This window comes from Cupressus sempervirens, chromosome 1 (genome assembly GCF_028749045.1).
Source record: "Cupressus sempervirens isolate cs-2001-9-10 chromosome 1, ASM2874904v1, whole genome shotgun sequence".
In the NCBI taxonomy this organism is placed as follows: Eukaryota; Viridiplantae; Streptophyta; class Pinopsida; order Cupressales; family Cupressaceae; genus Cupressus; species Cupressus sempervirens.
This window is the reverse complement of record NC_143118.1, coordinates 138,649,259-138,668,476: the sequence shown is the minus strand read 5'-3', so window position 1 is coordinate 138,668,476 and position 19,218 is coordinate 138,649,259. Positions and strand designations below refer to the sequence as shown.

The 19,218-nt window shown below is 37.0% G+C and overlaps 2 protein-coding genes across 2 annotated transcripts in view; both read left to right on the top strand.

Annotated features, from left to right (window-relative positions):
• The window catches only part of EER5 (proteasome family protein), a 100,740-nt gene extending 86,857 nt beyond the window's left edge, over positions 1-13,883 (top strand). The window contains exons 10-13 of the mRNA XM_089817877.1: positions 12,918-12,994; positions 13,163-13,237; positions 13,331-13,436; positions 13,515-13,883. Of these exons, the coding sequence (XP_089674003.1) occupies positions 12,918-12,994; positions 13,163-13,237; positions 13,331-13,436; positions 13,515-13,646 (390 nt within the window). The 3' untranslated portion in view covers positions 13,647-13,883. The remainder of the gene's footprint in view (positions 1-12,917; positions 12,995-13,162; positions 13,238-13,330; positions 13,437-13,514) is intronic.
• Positions 13,884-15,554: 1,671 nt separating this feature from the next.
• Positions 15,555-18,608, top strand: LOC149576566 (uncharacterized). The gene is made up of 3 exons (XM_089817870.1): positions 15,555-17,122; positions 17,227-17,931; positions 18,065-18,608. The coding sequence occupies exons 1-3, from the start codon at positions 16,163-16,165 to the stop codon at positions 18,443-18,445; spliced, it is 2,046 nt and encodes a 681-aa protein (XP_089673996.1). The 5' UTR covers positions 15,555-16,162; the 3' UTR covers positions 18,446-18,608.
• The last annotated feature ends 610 nt before the right edge of the window (positions 18,609-19,218 follow it).

Here is a 19,218-nt window from a genome sequence, read left to right as displayed (position 1 = left end):
TTCCTACATTTATGGGGTTCATTCCTACTTTTTAGGAGGTATGATCATGCCCAGGGCTGGGTTTCCATGAGATGACCCTTTGGGTTCAGTTTTAGAGGGATAGGGCTTGTTTTCTAAATTTTAGGAGCATCCCTAGATTTTAGGTATGAAACTGCCAGTGGATCCTTGATTTCCGACTTCAGTCACAGACAGGTGACAGGATGATTTTATGGTTTGTGATGTCAGTTGGGCAGTTTATGGCTATTTGGGTTATATTTTTAATATTTCCTAAGTTAGCGTTTAATATTTAAATAAGGCTAAGTTAATAGCCATTTTGGAGTAATAAGGGAATTTTGGCCTCATCTGGATGCGTATCCCATGTTATGATAGCTCGTTGGAAAGGTCTTGAAATTCTCTAAATCTTCCTCTTTGTTCTTAGGGCAATTCGGTGAGCGGATTTATTACTATGGTGGAAAAGGTCATTTTCTAGTGACATGGTCAGTTTAAAATAAGATTTAATTCATTTTTATAGCCAACGCCAATTGGGGGTCACTTTAGGGTTCGAATTGCTTTGCAAGGGGTTATAAGGAGATGGGTGCCATTTCTCATGATTATGCATATTTTTCAAACACTTCTTTTCAGATTTGCTCTACTTGAGCAATTTGCATTCTGGGACGCAAACCCCAGGGTAATTGGTGGTTGGGACGTAACCCTCAGCAGCATTGGGTATTGGTTTGTCAGTAGTTTCAACAATATTCAGGAGGAAGGTAGATGCCACTTCAGCTTGGGCCTACAGTTTGTTTTGTTGGGCATGTTCTTTGGCGTATGGAAGGTGAATTCTAGTAGCCGTACACTGCCATTTCTTGCAGCCGTACTATGTCATTTGTAGCACTTGGATACATAGAAAAATCGGTTATTCAGCAGCAGAATCTTGCATCTTATCAGCCCGTTTTCATCAGCCAGTTGTGGCATCATTGTTAGAGGAAATGTACTGGATTTTTTATTTGGCTCTTTAATTCAAAGATCTGCCTGGTACGATTTGTATCAACTCTAACTTTACTGCATATTGTTATTTATTTTCAGACTCTTTTCTTGCCATTTGTTACTTCTCATTTCTATGTGGAATAATCATCAAAAACACAAAAACAAACAAACTCTTCTGCATTTCCGTCTAGTTCTACAAGAAAACATTAATAAACAGTAAAAAAACAAAAATAAAATAAATCTACAGCAGATTTGCAGCAGAGATCCATCAGGGATGTTTCAGACCTACTGCTATTCATTGTGACAATCATAGTTGCATCAAGCTCTTAGTTAATCTTGTTTTCAGTGATCGATCCAAGCATATAGAAATCGCTTATCACTACTTGAGGGATATGGTTGAAAGGAAAGCAATTTAGTTAGAATATATTTGTACAAATGATCAAGCAATGGATATCCTCACCAAGCCTCTCTCTAGAGTTAAGGTGGAGCACCTCAGGAAGAAACTTGGCATGGTTGAAATGTAAAGTAATTGAGACTAAATTTCAAAATTGTTCTTTTTTACTAATATATTTAAAAAAAATATGTTTAATGTGTAAACTCTTTTGTCATATGTATGACTTTATGACTTTATGGACCTCACCTATGTATATTACTGAAAGGTGACAATCTTTCTGATAATGTACACTTGTATTTAACATTGTAAGGTGATGACTTTACAATGTCTACTATCATGCTGACTTGATAGTTATATCTCTTAGGCAAATTGCTTGATATCATGCTGACTTGCTATCCCTTGTAGATCAATTCTGGCTTAATAAGATGATCATGGTGGACACTATGTGACGTATAGTCCATGGACATACCATGACATGTTATGGTAGACATCATGCAAAGTGGTGTCAGTGCACATACCATAACTAGGATATACGAGTGTCGTGCTGACTTGATATTTTGTATATTCCTTGATATCTCTAGGTGATATCTAAACTATTCATACCTTGTTGTCTTCCCTAGCTAAGAGGGAGTGTTAAAGGTGATAGTGTCGGTCAGCCTGGAAACAGTAAGATCAAATCCGACAGTTCTTCCATCTGCGACCTAACTGATCACCCCTTACACAACTATGCGGCTGTTGATTATCTCTGGCAATTCGATCTAGTATTGATTATACTCATAATCGATCTGATTTTATTAATCCAAACTAAACACTAAATAGAACTTGTGTTATAGTTAACAACTAGTTATTAATGAGCCTCTTGGAACAAATGTGATTGAACTAGCATGTCTATTCCCCCTTAGTTCTATATATATCCGCTGGAGAATGCAAGAGAAAGTACATTTGAAAACTATAAATCATACTATCTCTGCATTCGGTAAAATATAATTTCCAGAAATTACAGTTCAAGTTTGAATATCTTCATAGCTTTGAGATTGCTGATCTATACCTGTCAAAGAAAAAACATATCAGAAGTCTGAAATAGACAACAGTCTGCTACTAAGTTTATCGAGCATTTACAACATCCAAGAACATGGGAGACAAAGATTCTATAATCACTCTTAACAGGTCAAATAACTTACATCAGGCTAGAAATTGACACATCTATACAAATGATTGTATGTCTACAATAATTACAAACTAAACCAATTACAACTGCGTTGCAGGGTTTGTCATTTCGCTTCGACAAATCCGAGATGGAACTGGGTAAAAAATGCCCAAGACATTTAAAAAAAAGCATAATGATAAAACACTCTATGACAAACAATATTTTTATCTTTATATTGCTTAAAACTCTTATCCAACCATAAAGGCATCATTTTACTCAGGACAAAACTCATTTTGTCTATTTACTCCCTCCTTTTCTCATTTGGCATTTTGAAGGGCAGATAGTGTTTTTCGAACTTGATCAATCAAGTGCCAGAGGCGGGAAGACAGCCTGCACAAACGATATTTAATCATCTAACGCATTTGATCCTTTTCTCTAGTCTTTTAACAAACGGTTTCAAGTTTTTCTTTAAATTTGATTTTTTTTTTTTAAAAGAAAGAAGTTTCACTGTTTGTTATAATGTTTTTTGATCTTCATTTGAACTATAGTTAGCTTGTACATATTGTCACTACCCTTCCTCTGCCTTGAGTATCATCCTTGGCACCTCTTATTTTGCTCGCATACTTTGCCACCATGCACGCATCTACACATGCTCATATTTGGATCCAAAAAGATGTTCTACATATATACATATCCATGGAATAATACAAATAAGTTGGCCTAGCAAAACAAGTTTACTTAGAATACAAAAAACAATCTTGAGATATTCAATAAAGTTCAACATGTTAGAATGTGAGGTTGATGCTATTCCAATGTTGTGATCAATGGTTGTCAATTGGGTGTATTAGTTGTGTAATCAGCTTGTTGTATCAGTTGTTGTGTATCGATAGTTTCTGTATCAATTGGTGCATTCATCGATTGGGTTTGGTGTGTAATCTACATCGTAGTAGATTTTATGTTTTAGTTCGATCCAATGTGGATGTGCATATAGTTTCGGTCCCAGCTATGCAGTTGTAATATGCTTAATATATTCATTAGAACTTAGTGCTTTGGAGGAAGTGTTGTGTGTTGGCCTGAAGCATGGTGTTTTGTATTGGTCGAGGTGGTCCTCATTTTATTCCTTACCTCTGTGGGAATGTTCAAGTGCAACATATTTCAAATGTTTTGGCTGACCTGGTGCATCTCATCATGCAGTATAAGTAGGGCACTAGTAGCTCATTGTTTGTGTGCGTTAGACAATTTTAAGTCTATTGTATGTGAGGCTTGTGTGGATTATATGCGCAGTGACTACAAATTTGTGCGAAGGGGATCTATGTTCTTGTAGAGCAGTCATTGATCTTAGTGGCAATTTTCATATCTTCCGCTAGTAAGCCCCTGTGAAACTAGTGAGCCTCTTTTTAGATATGAAATATCTAGTTTGACTGTGTTTTTCAACACGAAAAATGAATCGCAAACAATTGAGTCCCTTGTCTCTGGGAACTCTCTATGTTTGAAGGAACAACTCCTTTCTAAAATGATTTGGCAAGCAATCTTTATTTTAAAAGAGTGATTTTAAACATGCTCTTTTAACCAGAAAGAACTTAAGGCATTTCAAAACTTCCTTGCATAAAGATGTAACAATGTGCAAAATGAATTGATTGTCTTTAAATAAGCCACACGACTTATTGTCAAGAACATTTATATAAAAGAGATCAGGCTAACTGGACATAAAAAAGAACATATACCATTTGCTATTCAACAATAAAAACAGATTTTATAGCGCAAAATTCCATTCCTTATCAAATCAAAATCCCAATACCATTGATAACCATAAGATCACAGATGAATAACAATCTAAAATGAGAAACCAACTGATTTGTCACATTTATCATTAAACATCAGACAACATAGCAAGATGTTATCACCAAAAATAGTTTCAGGGATAATTGTATAATGAGTGTTAAAAGAGCCAAGCCTCTTAAATTCATAAAAACATAGTAATATAGCCACATAAGGCTTCTAGATTCAGTTTTTAAACCTAACTCCCAGTGGAGCTGATAAACCAACATGTTTAAACATAATTTTTAAAGCAACTAACTAAAAAGGAAGCGTGCCATTGGCTAATAGCCCCTAAGTCCTATCTAATTTCCAGTTGGGATAGATGGACCACCATTTTGATCCTAGGCCCTAGGAAGTCCTCTACCAACTTCTTTCCACTCTTTGTGTGCTACCATGTGCCCAATCAACGCTTTCTGCTGTGGTACGCCCAAATGCTCCAGCCTCAGCTTCCAAATATTCATCACCCTGTGAATATGGTCCATCTTTCTTTCCTGCACTTCTAGGTCATCTTCACAGAGAATCATCATGGAATCGGTCGTGCAACAGTAGTGAAATCTTTTAATGAAATGTTGTTGATTTCCTTCATAATCTTCATTTATCCTAAAAGGTAGTTACTACTTGGGTTTCTCTATTTGGCCGATCTTTGTTCTCCATAATTCTGACATCAATGCATTTGATGTCATTGTTTAGGATTTCTTTGAGACACTATCTTTTTCCAAAGCTCAAAGCATTCCTCTAGGATCTACTCGATTACTGCATTTCTCCACTCGGTTAGCTCTAGCCACGAACAGGAGATCAACATCTACACTAGCATTAGGCATTTACACCATAAACTTGACCACGCCGTATGTCTGGTCTTCGCTAATGTATATGATATATTCTTCCCACTTCACTCTCTTCTTCCCATGCATTGAGCTCTGCTTCCGATTTGGCCATTATGTTGTTTGCTTGTTTTTTGGTCTCTATGGCATTAGATATTTAATCAACTCCATGAGACATCATTGCATCTACCCAATCGTTAAATACTCGAGCAACTGACCTGTCTCTTTTCATCTAGTCCAAGAATTTCTGATTTGCAGGGGATGTGACATCAACTACAACGATGGCATCTGACAGAACTAGGGCATTGGGATTTTAGAGAACATGAATGTACTTAGCCATCAACTTCATGGATTGTTTCAATTCTCTCTTTTCCTTCTAGTCCTTCCAAATCCTGCTTGCAATCTTTTGATTGCTTGTATACCAAATCTTCATGTTCGCAACTCTGGTCATAGGTCCAAGTTCGGTCCTCTCAACGATGTAATCTTGCGGCATGATCTCATCACGACTTTTTTCACCAATGGGTTTGTAAACATCAGCAACCCAATGCCTTGTTTTCTCATCCAGCTCCAAGCTAGCTTCAACCTTGGGCTTTTTTCTACTGGGTGTTTTACCTAAACACTTGCTTACCATGTCGTGGAATGGGACAGTCATCAAAACTATGCTTCTCTTTTTATTGGCGGAGAAATGAATCCAATTGGGTGCAAAGGAACTTCTTTTGGGCTGAGGTGTCTGCAAATCTGAAGGGTTTCCAATGCCTAACAAACTCAAAGTGTTAGCAACATCAATCGCCTACCCGTTCCCTTGGTCCATGGCTTCTGGAATACTTTCAGTTGTGGATTCTACTACTGGTTCACCCTTGTCTTTCTCTTTGTCTAAGTCAACTATGATGGATTCCTGTGCCTTCCTTTTTTGGCTGTGCGAATAGGTAACCCTAGGCAAAGGTTGAACTTGAACTAGCTTTTGAACAGGAGGTTCAGGCTCTTGCTCACCTGTAGAAGGACATGGGACAACTTTATTAATATGAGGAGGTAATGCAGGGCTAGAACTAGTCAAACGTATCTGAGGGCCCTGTTCTGCTTGTCCCAATCTTGACTTTCTCTTTTCTTCAAGTCATTTCAATCCTGTCAATAATAGGGAGGGTTCTGGCGTAAAGGTCATCCTCTTCTTGTTTGCCCTAGACCAATTTAGGTATAGGGAAAGTGTTGACTTCTTCAGTAAATTTTGGGTCAACCACCTCCTCCTTCTGCTCTTCTTCAACACTTGTAGTGTCCATCTGCAGCTTGAATTCCTCAATTTGTCACCTTTTCCTTACCTCGAAGTCATCTTCACATTCAGCCCAATAATCTTTTATTTGAGGTTCATAGGCGAAGGGGGGAACCAATTCAAACTGAGATTGTGCAAAGCCCTTACTATCATAGTGGGGCCAAGCCAAATAGGGCTTCAAGTTCATAGTTTGTATTTCAAACTCCAACTTGAAAGCATCTTGAATACTTTTACAATGATAATGACCCAACTCCATAAGGAAAATGTATTCGGAGCCTCTCCTAGCTTTGCAATTTTTATCTACATCCGTGACTTGTCGACATACTTTAATTAGCACATATCAGTCTAGGCAGTATCTTGGTAGTTTCAAAGGCTTAACCCGGTACCCACCAGTCCTCAAATATGTAAATTTAGGGAATTGGATAAAGAAACTGCCATAGATTGTGATCAACTAAGCTGCTTCTTTCAACAATCTTCTATTCTCTTTCCCTTGTAGCTCGAAAACCAATTTGACTAGGAAAGTATCGTGCACCCTTATGAAATCTTCAGGGTTCCTCTTTTTCTGAGGAGGGCATAATATATGACATAGAAACCTGCAGTTCCAGACACTTGTGAAAGTTCTTCATAATCTGTTTGCTATTATTTCTGCCTAGTCAATGTGCTTACCTTTATTTAGAATGGTTTGAATAAAGAAATACATCTAATTTTTTCAAAGGAAGGCATGCTGATTCCTCTTTATTCTGTTCAGTAAAAGGATGACATCCCTAATTTTTGGAATCATATGCTCTTGGGTCAAGGGCCGGGGCAAACGAGAACCACCCTTTTCTGGGTTTAACAACCGGTTCTTGGCAATGATGTTGTTGAAGTCCTTGGCACTTGTGGTGAATTGGGAGTAAGACAAACTAATGGTCTGGTCTTCATATACTTTCTTAGATGGGATTCTCAGGGCACCCATGACTATGATCCGGCTCACATATACTAGGACTGATTTTCTGTGGCATCAAACTTTACCCTTCATTCAAGGACCAACTCGAGACAAAGAATGACTTCAAGGAACCTTGCGGCTCGTATCAACCCACTTACAGACACCCTTTCAGCCCTAGACCCTAGTTTGGCTTTTTCAAATCTTGATACAAACCTTTCAATTTCCAAATCTACAAGCGTGGTGTTTCCTAACTCTGGTGGAAAACTTGTTAAGGGTGTGGGTTACTTTTCTTTTGGCAATTTGGGGTGAGAAGTGGCTATGGGATAATTGCAAATTTTCAAACTCATATTCAATCAAGAAAAGTTCATAAAAGAAACCAGACAAGCTTGTTTTACTAGAAAATAAAATAAAAATAGGAGTTTTGGAAAGAAAATCAGATTCACCACATTGAAATGCACAAATATCTCTTGATGAAAACACTAACTCGTCACCTCCTCTTAGCTCTAGAAAAATATAGAGTGATTACCTCATGTAATCATGGTAGAATAACCAGAAAAGGGATTTTATGAAAGCACAGACCTGGAGGACAACCTCACTAAATGATAGGTGAAAGTACAGATATGACAGGGTGTCACATTCATTAATAAGTAGCTTTACTTCCACACTGTACTAAATTTTCCCCCCGTCATCTTTACCAATTGCCATTTAATGTCTATCTTTTCATTCTTTTTGGAAAGGTTAAGTACCTCTGTACAACCACGTGTGTATGGGCGGCCAACTTTTTAGCTTATGAACTTCGAATTCTCGAACCATGATATAATCGGTTCAAGATTCAAATTCGATCCACCAAGAAAATATTGGGACATAGTGCTTGCTAGAAACAAACTCAAAAATGACTTAGATCAACCCCATTAAAATTAACTTTGAACTTGAACTGACCTGTTAAGGAGTTTGAAGTTCAACTTCAAGCAAAAGCATCGAAGTCCGCTAGCAAAGAAAACATTTCATGCGGGGATATACTAGTACATAGGATGAACCTTGAACCAATTGGTTCAGAAGTTCAAGGTTCGGGTTCGACATAAGATAAAAAGTAAGAAAACCTCCTGACATGAGACAAGGACAACTTTGAACGTTTGAACCTTGAACCAATTGGTTCAAGTTCAAGGTTCAAGACCTTCTAGAGAACTCTTTTCCGAAGACCATGAAAAATCAAGTGAACCAAGTTCAAAACACGGGTAACACATATCAATAGTGAGCCTTTGTACAAATCACCTTTTTGGTGTCACCTTAACAAGTTTTTTTTTTCATTTCATGAGAATTAGCTTCTTCGTGGTTTTTCAACGTAAATTTGATATTTGTTTTAATGTTTTTGTACCTTTGATGCTTATATTTACTATGGGTGTTTGATGGGCTGAACTGACAACTCTTAAGTCATCGTTGCAATTGTTTAAGTGTTAACCTAAGGAGAGAAGTTGTGTGGGAATAACTATTTCATGCCCCCCCCTCCCCCTCCCCCTACCCCACTAGATATTTGGCCTGTTCAATACAACACTCTAGCACAAGACTTAAACAATAAGAATCTTCGTACCACGAGACACATAGATAGGTCATACATAAGCACGCCCCATAGTGCAATTACCAAAAGACAAAAAACTTTGAAATATATGATATAAGTTTGGAGCTGATGGGAATGCCACAACCAAGACCAAATCTTTATCACCATCAAATTCATCACCAACTGAAGGGTAATACCTAATAGTATCTGTCTAAATCTAAAAAAGGGGTAACATACTAAAAACTTCTATCATAGTCCATGAATGTTCGGATAGAAAAGATACCCAAAGTAAGTAGTAAACACAACGACCATTGTCGACCATATAATCTTTATTATTTTGCACTAGCTATCCTCTGTGGATGTCTCAAAACGATATATTGCCATTACTAGGGCAAGGATAATCATCCACTTCATCACCATAACATATTGTATCCATCCAGAGCACAACCATCCCAATCAAATCATTGATTTTGACATCAATGATGAATGCCAAAATATCTCCAACAACTTCTCAACAGAAAGAGCAAGACTAAGATCTCATCCTTCCGCAAAGAAAAAACAATGACTCTACCTATAGATTGTCAACTAGTAATGGCCTTCCAACATTCTTTCTTGGAGATATCCTATATGTAAGTTGCAGTAGGAAATCCTAATCTTTCATGCAAAAGTGGCCTATTGGGCAAGACAATTAAAATGGAAGCAAGAGATATTTAGAGGGAAAAAATGCATGTTGCATCTATGCTAATGGTCTTCCTTTTAACTTAGTGAGATCACCACATTTGTGGGAAATAATGGCAATCAATAGTGTAGCTATTGGTAAACCAAGTCCTATGAATGAAAAGGTTCAAACTACCTTATTGAGAAAAGAGAAGAATTTGTAGAGAATTCACTCAAACCAATTAGAGATTTTTGGGTAGAATTGTGAGTTTCTATTGTTTTTGATGGATGGAAAGATTGCAAAAACCATCCATTAACTAATGTTATTGCGCTGCCCCCCCAAAGGGCAATGTTTTTGAGTGTGCTTGATTGTGAGGGGAAAATCAAAGATGTAAAGTTCATTTCCAAAATCCTCATTGAGTTCATAGAGATGGTGGATCAGAAAAATGTTGTCCAATATACCAAGAGGGTAAGGAGATCCAAATGTTTGTGACAACCCACTATATGTCACAAGGCATTTTCAGGACTTTCTTGAGGTTGGAGTTGTTGAAGCTAAATTTAATTTATTAATATTCACTTAACTTGGTAATAAATGCAGTTGACACTCAAGTAGAATAGGTGAAAGAAATATAACAAGAGGTTGAGGAGATCCAAATGTTTGTGGCTAACCACCATCTATCACAAGGCATTTTCAGGACTACCTATAAATTTAGTTTATTTATTTAATTTATTTATTCCATGTTTAACATGCGTATGATATTTTTAATGTGTTTTTAAATATGATCCTAGGTTGTTGGGACCTGATTTACATCACATACAATTGTTTAAGACAACTTTTGAAGGTGCGAGAAGCATGGGGTATCATGATTATTAGTAAGCAATGGAGTATTTGGAAGTAGTCAAATTAGAGAGGGCCCAAAAATGACAATGAGCTCAATCATTGATCCTAGACAGTGATTGGTGAGCTTGTGTGGAAATGCCTTAAATTTTACTGAGCATATCATGAGTATGATCAATTTTTCTTATGTGGATATAATATGTTTGGGAGAAGTCTATGATGGCATGGGCACTAGGACAAAATAGAAGTCCTAATAGCACAAAAAGAATTCAATGCCAAGGAAATATTTTTCATAAAGGTGGAAAAACCATTCTTCATCGCCAGATCTAGATGAACATCCCATTGCACATACTTGCATATGCATTAGCTCCCAAGTACTATAACTCTACAATACTTGCCTTTCCAAGGAGAACTCCACCATATAGAGATAGTGAGATTGCTACTAGGTTCATGTTGGCATTTGCTAGACTCTTCTTTGATCTGGAAGTGGTGAAGAATTAGGAGAGAGTTTGGTATTTTCATCTTAGGAAAAGATCACAGCCCTTGTGCTATTAAAGACCAATTCAAAATGGATGTTCGTACATGGTGGCACCTCCATGGTCAAGATTCTTTTTTCCTCCAACCTCTTTTAATCTAGATTCTATTGCAAGTAAGTTTCTTTACTTTTAACAGTTTGTATTGTAGACTTTCATACTAAATATTCTTAATTTTATTTTTTATGTTTAAGTTTTGGTGGTTTTCTCTCCAATTTTGAAAGGTTGCAAGTTCTTTTGAATGGAATTCGAGTACGTCTTCCTTTATCTACTTAGTGAAGTGTAACCAATTGGCTGCTAAAAAGTAGAAGTCTTCATTTATGTTCATTCCAATTTGTATCTTCTATCACATAAGGAATACCACTACAAGGATGTGTCGACGAAGCATTGGGATGTAATCCCTTAGTGTACCAATTTGGATGCAGCTATCGAGGATCTTTCTAGAGTCACCATGGGTGGTGATGATGAGAAAATTATATGCAATCCACGTAATGGAAGTGGCATTGCTTTGGGATCAATTCATGCTGAACTTGAAGCAAATGATGATGCTTTCAATCTGGATGCTTTTGATGATTCCTGAGTGTACCAATTTGGATGCCGCTATCGAGGATCTTTCTAGAGTCACCATGGGTGGTGGTGATGAGAAACTTATACGCAATCCATGTAGTGGAAGTGGCATTGCTTTGGGATCAATTCATGCTGAACTTGAAGCAAATGATGATGATTTCAATATAGATCCTTTTGATGATTGATGAAAATAAAAGAAAATCATTATTTTTTATTGTCAATTTTTAATTGATTTTAATTTGAATCATGACCCCAAACATATATATTATATACAATATATAGTATGGCATATGAAATAATATTGAAAATTTGAACTCTCAATTGGCAATTGATATTGATCAATGATGAAGTATCATACTATCATATGTATTTAGTTTTACAATTCTGTATATTTGTTTAAATTTTTTGCATATTGTGTGTGTGTGTTTGTGTGCATGTGTCTACGGACACACCCAAGCTAATGTACCCAGGGGCAAAAAGGGTTCCATACCTGTCCTGTACCAGTAACTTAGGATTATAATTGTGTATCTGTTAGGAAGTATATATTATATAAAAATGTTAATTGTTCAATCATAAATGAAAAGTTAATTTTAGAACAACAGCATGTGAAGAATGAAATCAAGGAACTTCAGAGTTGATCAAAATCAGTTGATGTACTGCAAAAATTAGTAATAATTATGTGAGAATAAATAGTTTGAGGGAACTGTGGCACATGATATAACTGATTCTGGTGTACGATTTACAGATCTATTGAGTCTTAAGATAGTTACAAGATGTTTAAATCAGGATAAAAGATCAAAAGAGCCCATTAAATAAAAAGGAATATGTATAATAACCTTATACCTGATCCTGGAAGGAATCAAGGATATTGGTATCTACTGCAGAAAATTATAACGATTGAACTCAAATCAAATCTGATGAACAAAGGGCTTTAAACAAAAGAGCCTTCAAAAGATGTGTAGTTCCGGATAAATTAGAAATAATGAACTTCAAATGCTGAGACATACTGTTTGACTACCAAAGAGATGGCCATGGCCATCAACACCTCATGAAAGCAATGCAAAGTGTCAAGTGTATGGCTAAAGACTTGGTGTATGCCTGTTACCTTGGATATTACCAGTCACCTTATAATGTTCTTATTTCTTTATTTTTCTTCACTGACAAATGGAAACTGTTTTCTTCCCTCAGCTTATATTGAGGTGTGATTGTGGTAGCTTGGTGTTCTCTCTGTAAATGCTTTTTCGAGTTTATGTAGTACTTAGAATTTATTTCCTTCTAATAACTAACTTTTGAAGTGAGTGCATTATACATGGACAAAGTGAAATGGATATTATATTTGGTTGTAATAGGCATTGCAATATCTGACTTGCGGCTCAATTGGAACTTATCTTCTTAAAATGACTTTCTTTATCTTATTTGTGTTCTTTGAATGTAGTATATCGATGTTGTGCAAGCTTTGCACACAGGCGATCTAAGACTGCTTCGACATGCACTTCAGGATCATGAGGACCAGTAAGCATTCAGTAATCATATTTATATCCCTACAGATAGTTCAGTGATTGATGCCTTTATCTGGATTTCGTGTTAGTTTTATGTCTCCATAAACAATGATCTGAGAATGGTTAGCCATAAGCTTTTAGTAATGCCTATATAACTGTAAGACAAGTATGATTTTTGTAGGTTCTTGCGTTCAGGAGTATATCTTGTTCTAGAGAAGTTGGAATTGCAAGTCTATCAGAGGTTGATTAAAAAAATGTGAGTTTTTGTCACTAATTTCAAAAGGCATTATAATGTTTCTTATTCATTATGCTCTGGAAAGTGGTGTCTAACAAGCATAAAAGTTCACAGATACATCATTCAAAAGCAGAAAGATCCAAGCAAGGCGCACCAAGTGAAAATGGATATCATTGTTAAAGCCTTAAAATGGCTAGAAATCGACATGGATGTTGAAGAGGTTTTCTCTTGAACTTCATTTTTTTATGTACTGTTGACCCTTCTGTATTTATTATAATTCATACATTTTACTTTGCAGGTTGAATGTATAATGGCTATACTGATTCACAAGAATTTGATGAAAGGCTATTTCTCTCACAAGAGTAAAGTAGTGGTTCTCAGCAAGCAAGACCCTTTTCCAAAATTAAATGGTCGACCAGTTAACTCATAGCTATTTATCACTTTGTAAACATACTAATTGAGTCCTGTCATAGAATAGTTTTGACATGAAATATTTGGTAGGATTATCAGTCTCAATTGGAATGTTAGTTCTTTACTTATACACATTAGAAATGGCATTGCTTCAGATGCATAGAGTAGGAAAAATGTTTGTAGATGTTGAAAATGTCAAATTGCAATTTATACAGCTTCATTCTGAAGAGAATCTATAGAGTTCCTTTCTTTGGTACTTCTGTTGTATCATGCAGTACTTGTAACCCCTTTGATGTACATTGTACATTAGGACATATTTTGTTGCTCCTTATAAGATTAAATGGTTAATCATGATTCTTACTAACCCCTCTGCTGTAATGTGGAGTTCTGATGATAGCACACATTTTGTTCTGCTTTCAAGAGCCAGGTTTTGGAAACCGGCCTGAGCCAATTGAATATGAACATGTCTTTTGTCTGCCATAACTGCCATAGAGTGTGACACCATGCGAGGACCTGTCATAAGTTGGCATGGTAAATCAAATAGGTTCTAAGATGCTTGATATACTGGTTGAGAGGAATTTGGTTGAATGGACGACTCCCATTGTGGTGGAGGAACAAGGTGATGCTCAAGGTATCATTCTGGCGGAGGGTTTTAAACTTTTAAGGAAGCCCTATGAAATCTTTACTTCATAAAGAAAATCTGATTCAGCTATTCAATGGGAAGGACTGCTGTTAGTGTTAGAGAGCTCTGTGGTTTCAAGCTGTCTGACACTTTGATTGGGCAGTCTATCCTATACCATTTGTTCCTGCCCCACTTTATACGTTGCCTGTGTGTTGTTAGTCCTGTGGTGTAGCTGTTGGTTTTATGTAGTTTTAACATTGTTGGTTGCTAGCTTTAATGCATTTTCTGATGATTTCGTGGTTTTTTTTTGCATTGAAAGCTCAGAGTTTCTTACTGTATACGTCTGTATTGAAGCTTCTCTTGACACTACATTTAGGCTAAAAGAACTTTTAACATGTACTTCATGTTACTAGCAATCTGTTTGGGCTGACTCGAGCAATAAGATGGAATATGAATGTAGCACTTGCATTGAAATGTATTTGCAGCACTTGAACAAAGTTCTAAAACATTTTAGTGATTCATAATACCCTCTAACTAGAATAGGCATATCTTTGGAAGTCTAGGATAGGAGTGACTGCAGTAGACAGTGGACTCTTGCTTATTCATTTGTTTAGTCAGATATTTTAATTTTATACTACCATTACCGAATACCCAAATCTTATCTCTACACTAGTATTTGGATGTTTTGTTTTCCTTATCGAGATTCTTGAGTCTTCCTTCATTTCTCAACTTTTTATGTAATGCACAGATGACCTGGACTATGTCATCTAAACAGTCCATGTTATATATAAACACAAACACAAACATGAAAGGATTTAGCTTGGGAAGTCTATTGTTTCCGTTAGCTTCTTTGATTGACTTCATGTTTTTCACTTTATTGGTTCCAGCTAGAGGTATTTTACTCGCACATCCTTGGATGCAATTTTTTATTTAGTCTTTCACCAAAGAAAATCTCTGATACCGATTCGTGGCCCTGCTCCCTGGCTTCCGCATCTGATACGAACGGATGCGGGAAGCCTCCGGATGCGCTGTGGGTGCTGCCCGGAAGCCACCCGCAGGCATCCTGATGCGGGTGGAAGCTGATACTTAGCTTCCACCCGCATCCGGATGCCTGCGGGTGGCTTCCGGGCAGCATCCGCAGGGAATCCGGGAGCATCCGGACGCATCCGCGGGAGTTAGGCGGAAAACTAATTAAATAAAGTATATTTTAACTTAAAACAATGAAAAAACATGTGACTAAAAGCATTTTTTCACAATAAAACCCTAAAACGACCCTAGAAGACAACATAGAAGCATTCACAAGAGTCATTTTAGAGTTTTGTTTGCACCTACAGCCACTCCTTCATTGTGAAGCTAAGTTCAGCATTTTCGAAGAGGATTGATCGAAGAGGGAGAGATAGCTTTCTCAAAGAAGTTTAAACCATTCAAGGTAAGTGATCAATCCTTTTCTTGAGTATTTAGATGAATTTTTTTGAGTTTTTGATGATTTTTTTAAGTTCTTGAAGATTTTTTTAAAGTTTTTTTTCAAATTTTTTTTTTTGAAAGATATGTAGAAGCAACTTCGGGTATCTATTTTAGTAGTTTTTCTCACTTCTTTCCACTTGTATGCATGATCATTGATGTTCATTGTTGTTAGGAACTAATTAAAATTTCTTTATTTTCTTATAAAATAGGTTGCAAAAAACTAGACAAGAATGGATACCGGTGGTAGTGCTAGTCAAAGTTCAGTGGGGGGCCAAGGAGGGGAAGGGACTGATAATTTCAAAATTGATGTAGGTTCTCCTTTGTGGAGACATACAACACGGATATCATAGGTTTCAGGAGGTGGCTCATACTATTGGAAGTGCAATTATTGTCAAAGTAACAAAGGAAAACCTTTCAATAGCTCATATTCTCGAGTGAAGCTTCATTTTATGGGCCCTGCTGGCAAAGGATTTGGAATGTGCAAAGGCAAAAATGGTACTGGGATGACTAGCGCGGAAATACTTTCATTTGTAAGAGAACAAGAAGCTGCTGATGCATTGATCAATAGATCAAAAAAAAGCTACTATCAAGGTCCTTCCTCAAAGAGCAAGCCAAAGACACCCACTGAACCAATGGCATCCTCCCAACACCCATTCTTGCAGGTACCTGTGCCAGAAGAGGATGAGGAAGAAGTGGAAATTTCAACCCGTAAAAGAGGCCCATTGGACACCGCATTTAAAATGGGGGCAAGAGACCGCGCTGATGAAGCTATTGCACGTTGCCTCTATGCGAATGGGCTTTCTTTCAACTTGGTGAGATCACCATATTGGAAGGAAATGGTGGCAGCAATCAAAGAATCACCAGCTGACTACACAAGCCCAGGCTATGAAAAGGTGCGTACAACTTTATTGCAACAAGAGAGGGCACATATAGAGAGAGACCTTCAACCAATCAAAAAATCTTGGAAAACTTCGAGTCTAACTATTGTGTCAGATGGTTGGAAGGATACAAGAAACCGGCCACTGATTAATGTGATTGCAATTTCCCCCAAAGGGGCAATGTTTTTGAAGGCCATTGATTGTGAAGGGCAAGTGAAGGATTCGGAATTCATTTCTAGAATTCTCATTGAGGCCATTGAGATGGTGGGTAGTGAGAATGTGGTACAGGTGGTCACTGACAATGCCAAAAATTGCAGGGGTGCAGGTGCTTTAGTTGAGAGTCGGTATGACCATATTTTTTGGACTCCATGCACTGTTCACTCCCTTAACTTGATCATGCAGAGGATTGGCACTGAAGTAGATTGGGTGAAGAAAATATATGAAGAGGGGGAGGACATACAGATGTTTGTGACCAACCACCACATGTCACAATCCATTTTTAGAACATACTCCAAATTGGAGTTGCTGAAGGTAAATTAATTTTTTTAAATTACTAAGTTTCATGGTTTTGTAATTTAGTTAGAAATTAAAATTTATAATTATATTGTCAATTGACATATTGTTAACTTGCTTAGGTTGCTGAGACTCGTTTTGCATCTCATACAATCGTTATGAGACGACTCCTCAAGGTAAAAGATGAATTAAGTCAAATGGTCATCGGTCATCAATGGGGTGTATGGAAGATCTCAAATTCAGAAAGAGGACAAAGGATCAGGAATTTGATCTTGAATGAGAGTTGGTGGGCTCGTGTGGCATATGTATTGGATTTCACCGAGCCCATCATGACTATGCTCCGTTTTGCTGATACAGATACACTTTGCTTAGGGGATGTGTATGATGGCATGGACACCATGGTTGAGAAGGTAAAACATTCTATACAAGCACATGAGAGTGACCCCACACAATGTGAAGCCTTATGCAAACAAGTGCAAGCAATTATCAACCATCGTTGGAATAAGATGACTACCCCATTGCACCTCCTTGCATATGCCTTATCTCCTAGGTACTATAGTGAGGAGATAGCTGGTATGCCGAATAGAGTTGCACCATTTGCGGATGAGGAGGTTGCTGAGGGGTGCCACAAAGCCCTTTCAAGACTCTTCCCACTAGAAGAAATGCATGAAAAAGTGAGGGAAGAATTTGGGTTGTTTGCTTCGGGGTTAAAGCATTCTCCATTTGCACTAAAGGACCAAAATAGAATGGGAGCTATCACATGGTGGTACATGTATGGTCAACCTTTCAAGCATCTTCAACCTCTTGCAATCAAAGTCCTATCACAAGTAAGTTTTTTATTTTGTTTTGTAAATTTGTTTTAAAATTTTATGTTTACACTTGCATTGTAGAATTTAGTGTTTCACACATTCTATAAAATTAATTTGCTTTTCATTTGTATGTTTTGTGACAACTATATAGGTTGCTAGTTCTTCTGTTGCTGAAAGGAATTGGAGTACATACTCCTTTATCCATTCGGTGAAGCGCAACCGGTTAGGCTCCAAGAAAGCTGAGGACTTGGTCTTTGTCCACACCAACTTGCGTCTTTTGTCACGTAAGAATGATCATTACAAGGAAGGGGCAACAAAGCTTTGGGATGTAGCCCCTGAGTGTGCAGATTTGGATGCAACACTTCATGATCTTGTTACAGTTGGAGACGGTGATGATGTTAGTGTGGCACGTGGTGCATCTAGCATAAGTGGAACCATGCTTGGTTCAAATGATCTTTCAGCAGTTGGAGATGACAATGAGAATGTGGATTTTCTTGCAAATCCCTATGATTCAGAGCCAGACTCTGATTGATTGAATCTTCAGACTTCAATCATTTACCATGTTTTTAAATTTTATTTTGTTGGAATCTTGAACATGACCTATTTGAACTTATTGTTTAAGAGTCAAGACTAAACGCTAATGTTGGACAAACACATATTGATATTGATATATGAATATCATATGAATTTTGAAATATCTTGAATTTTGTTTAAGGGTTCAATTAACTGTTAAGTATCATAGATTCATAGTCATATTATGCTTTATCAAATGATTTGTTTTTGTATCTTTATTCCATTTCGTTGCATATGTTAATATTATAATATTATATATATATATATACGTTTCCTCCCGCATCCGCATCCAAAAAAAAAAAAAATCCCCGCATCCCATATCCGCTTCCGGAATCCGCTTCGGAATCCGCATCCGAATCGGTAACTTAGAAGAAAATGAAAAATTAAACAAGGTTGATCAGAATTAGAAAAATGTAGTGTTACCTATTTTTCCCAATTATTAAAATAATCTATTAATCCTTAGCACTATTGGATTGTTTGAACAAATTCTCCAAATTATAGATTACTGTTTTGGAATATTCAATCTGTCACAATGCAAAAGACACTGATTTCAATTTAAATAAAGGTCCAAGCAGTAGCAGTGAATGGTGTAGTCAATGGCAGTGGTTTTTATTATATATATATATATACAGATTTGTGCAACTTCAGATGTTAGTCAAGAATTGGATGCTTTATTTGCTATTGATGATCGGCTACCACTTAGGGTGAGCGTCTAAGTTCATGAAGTTCGAC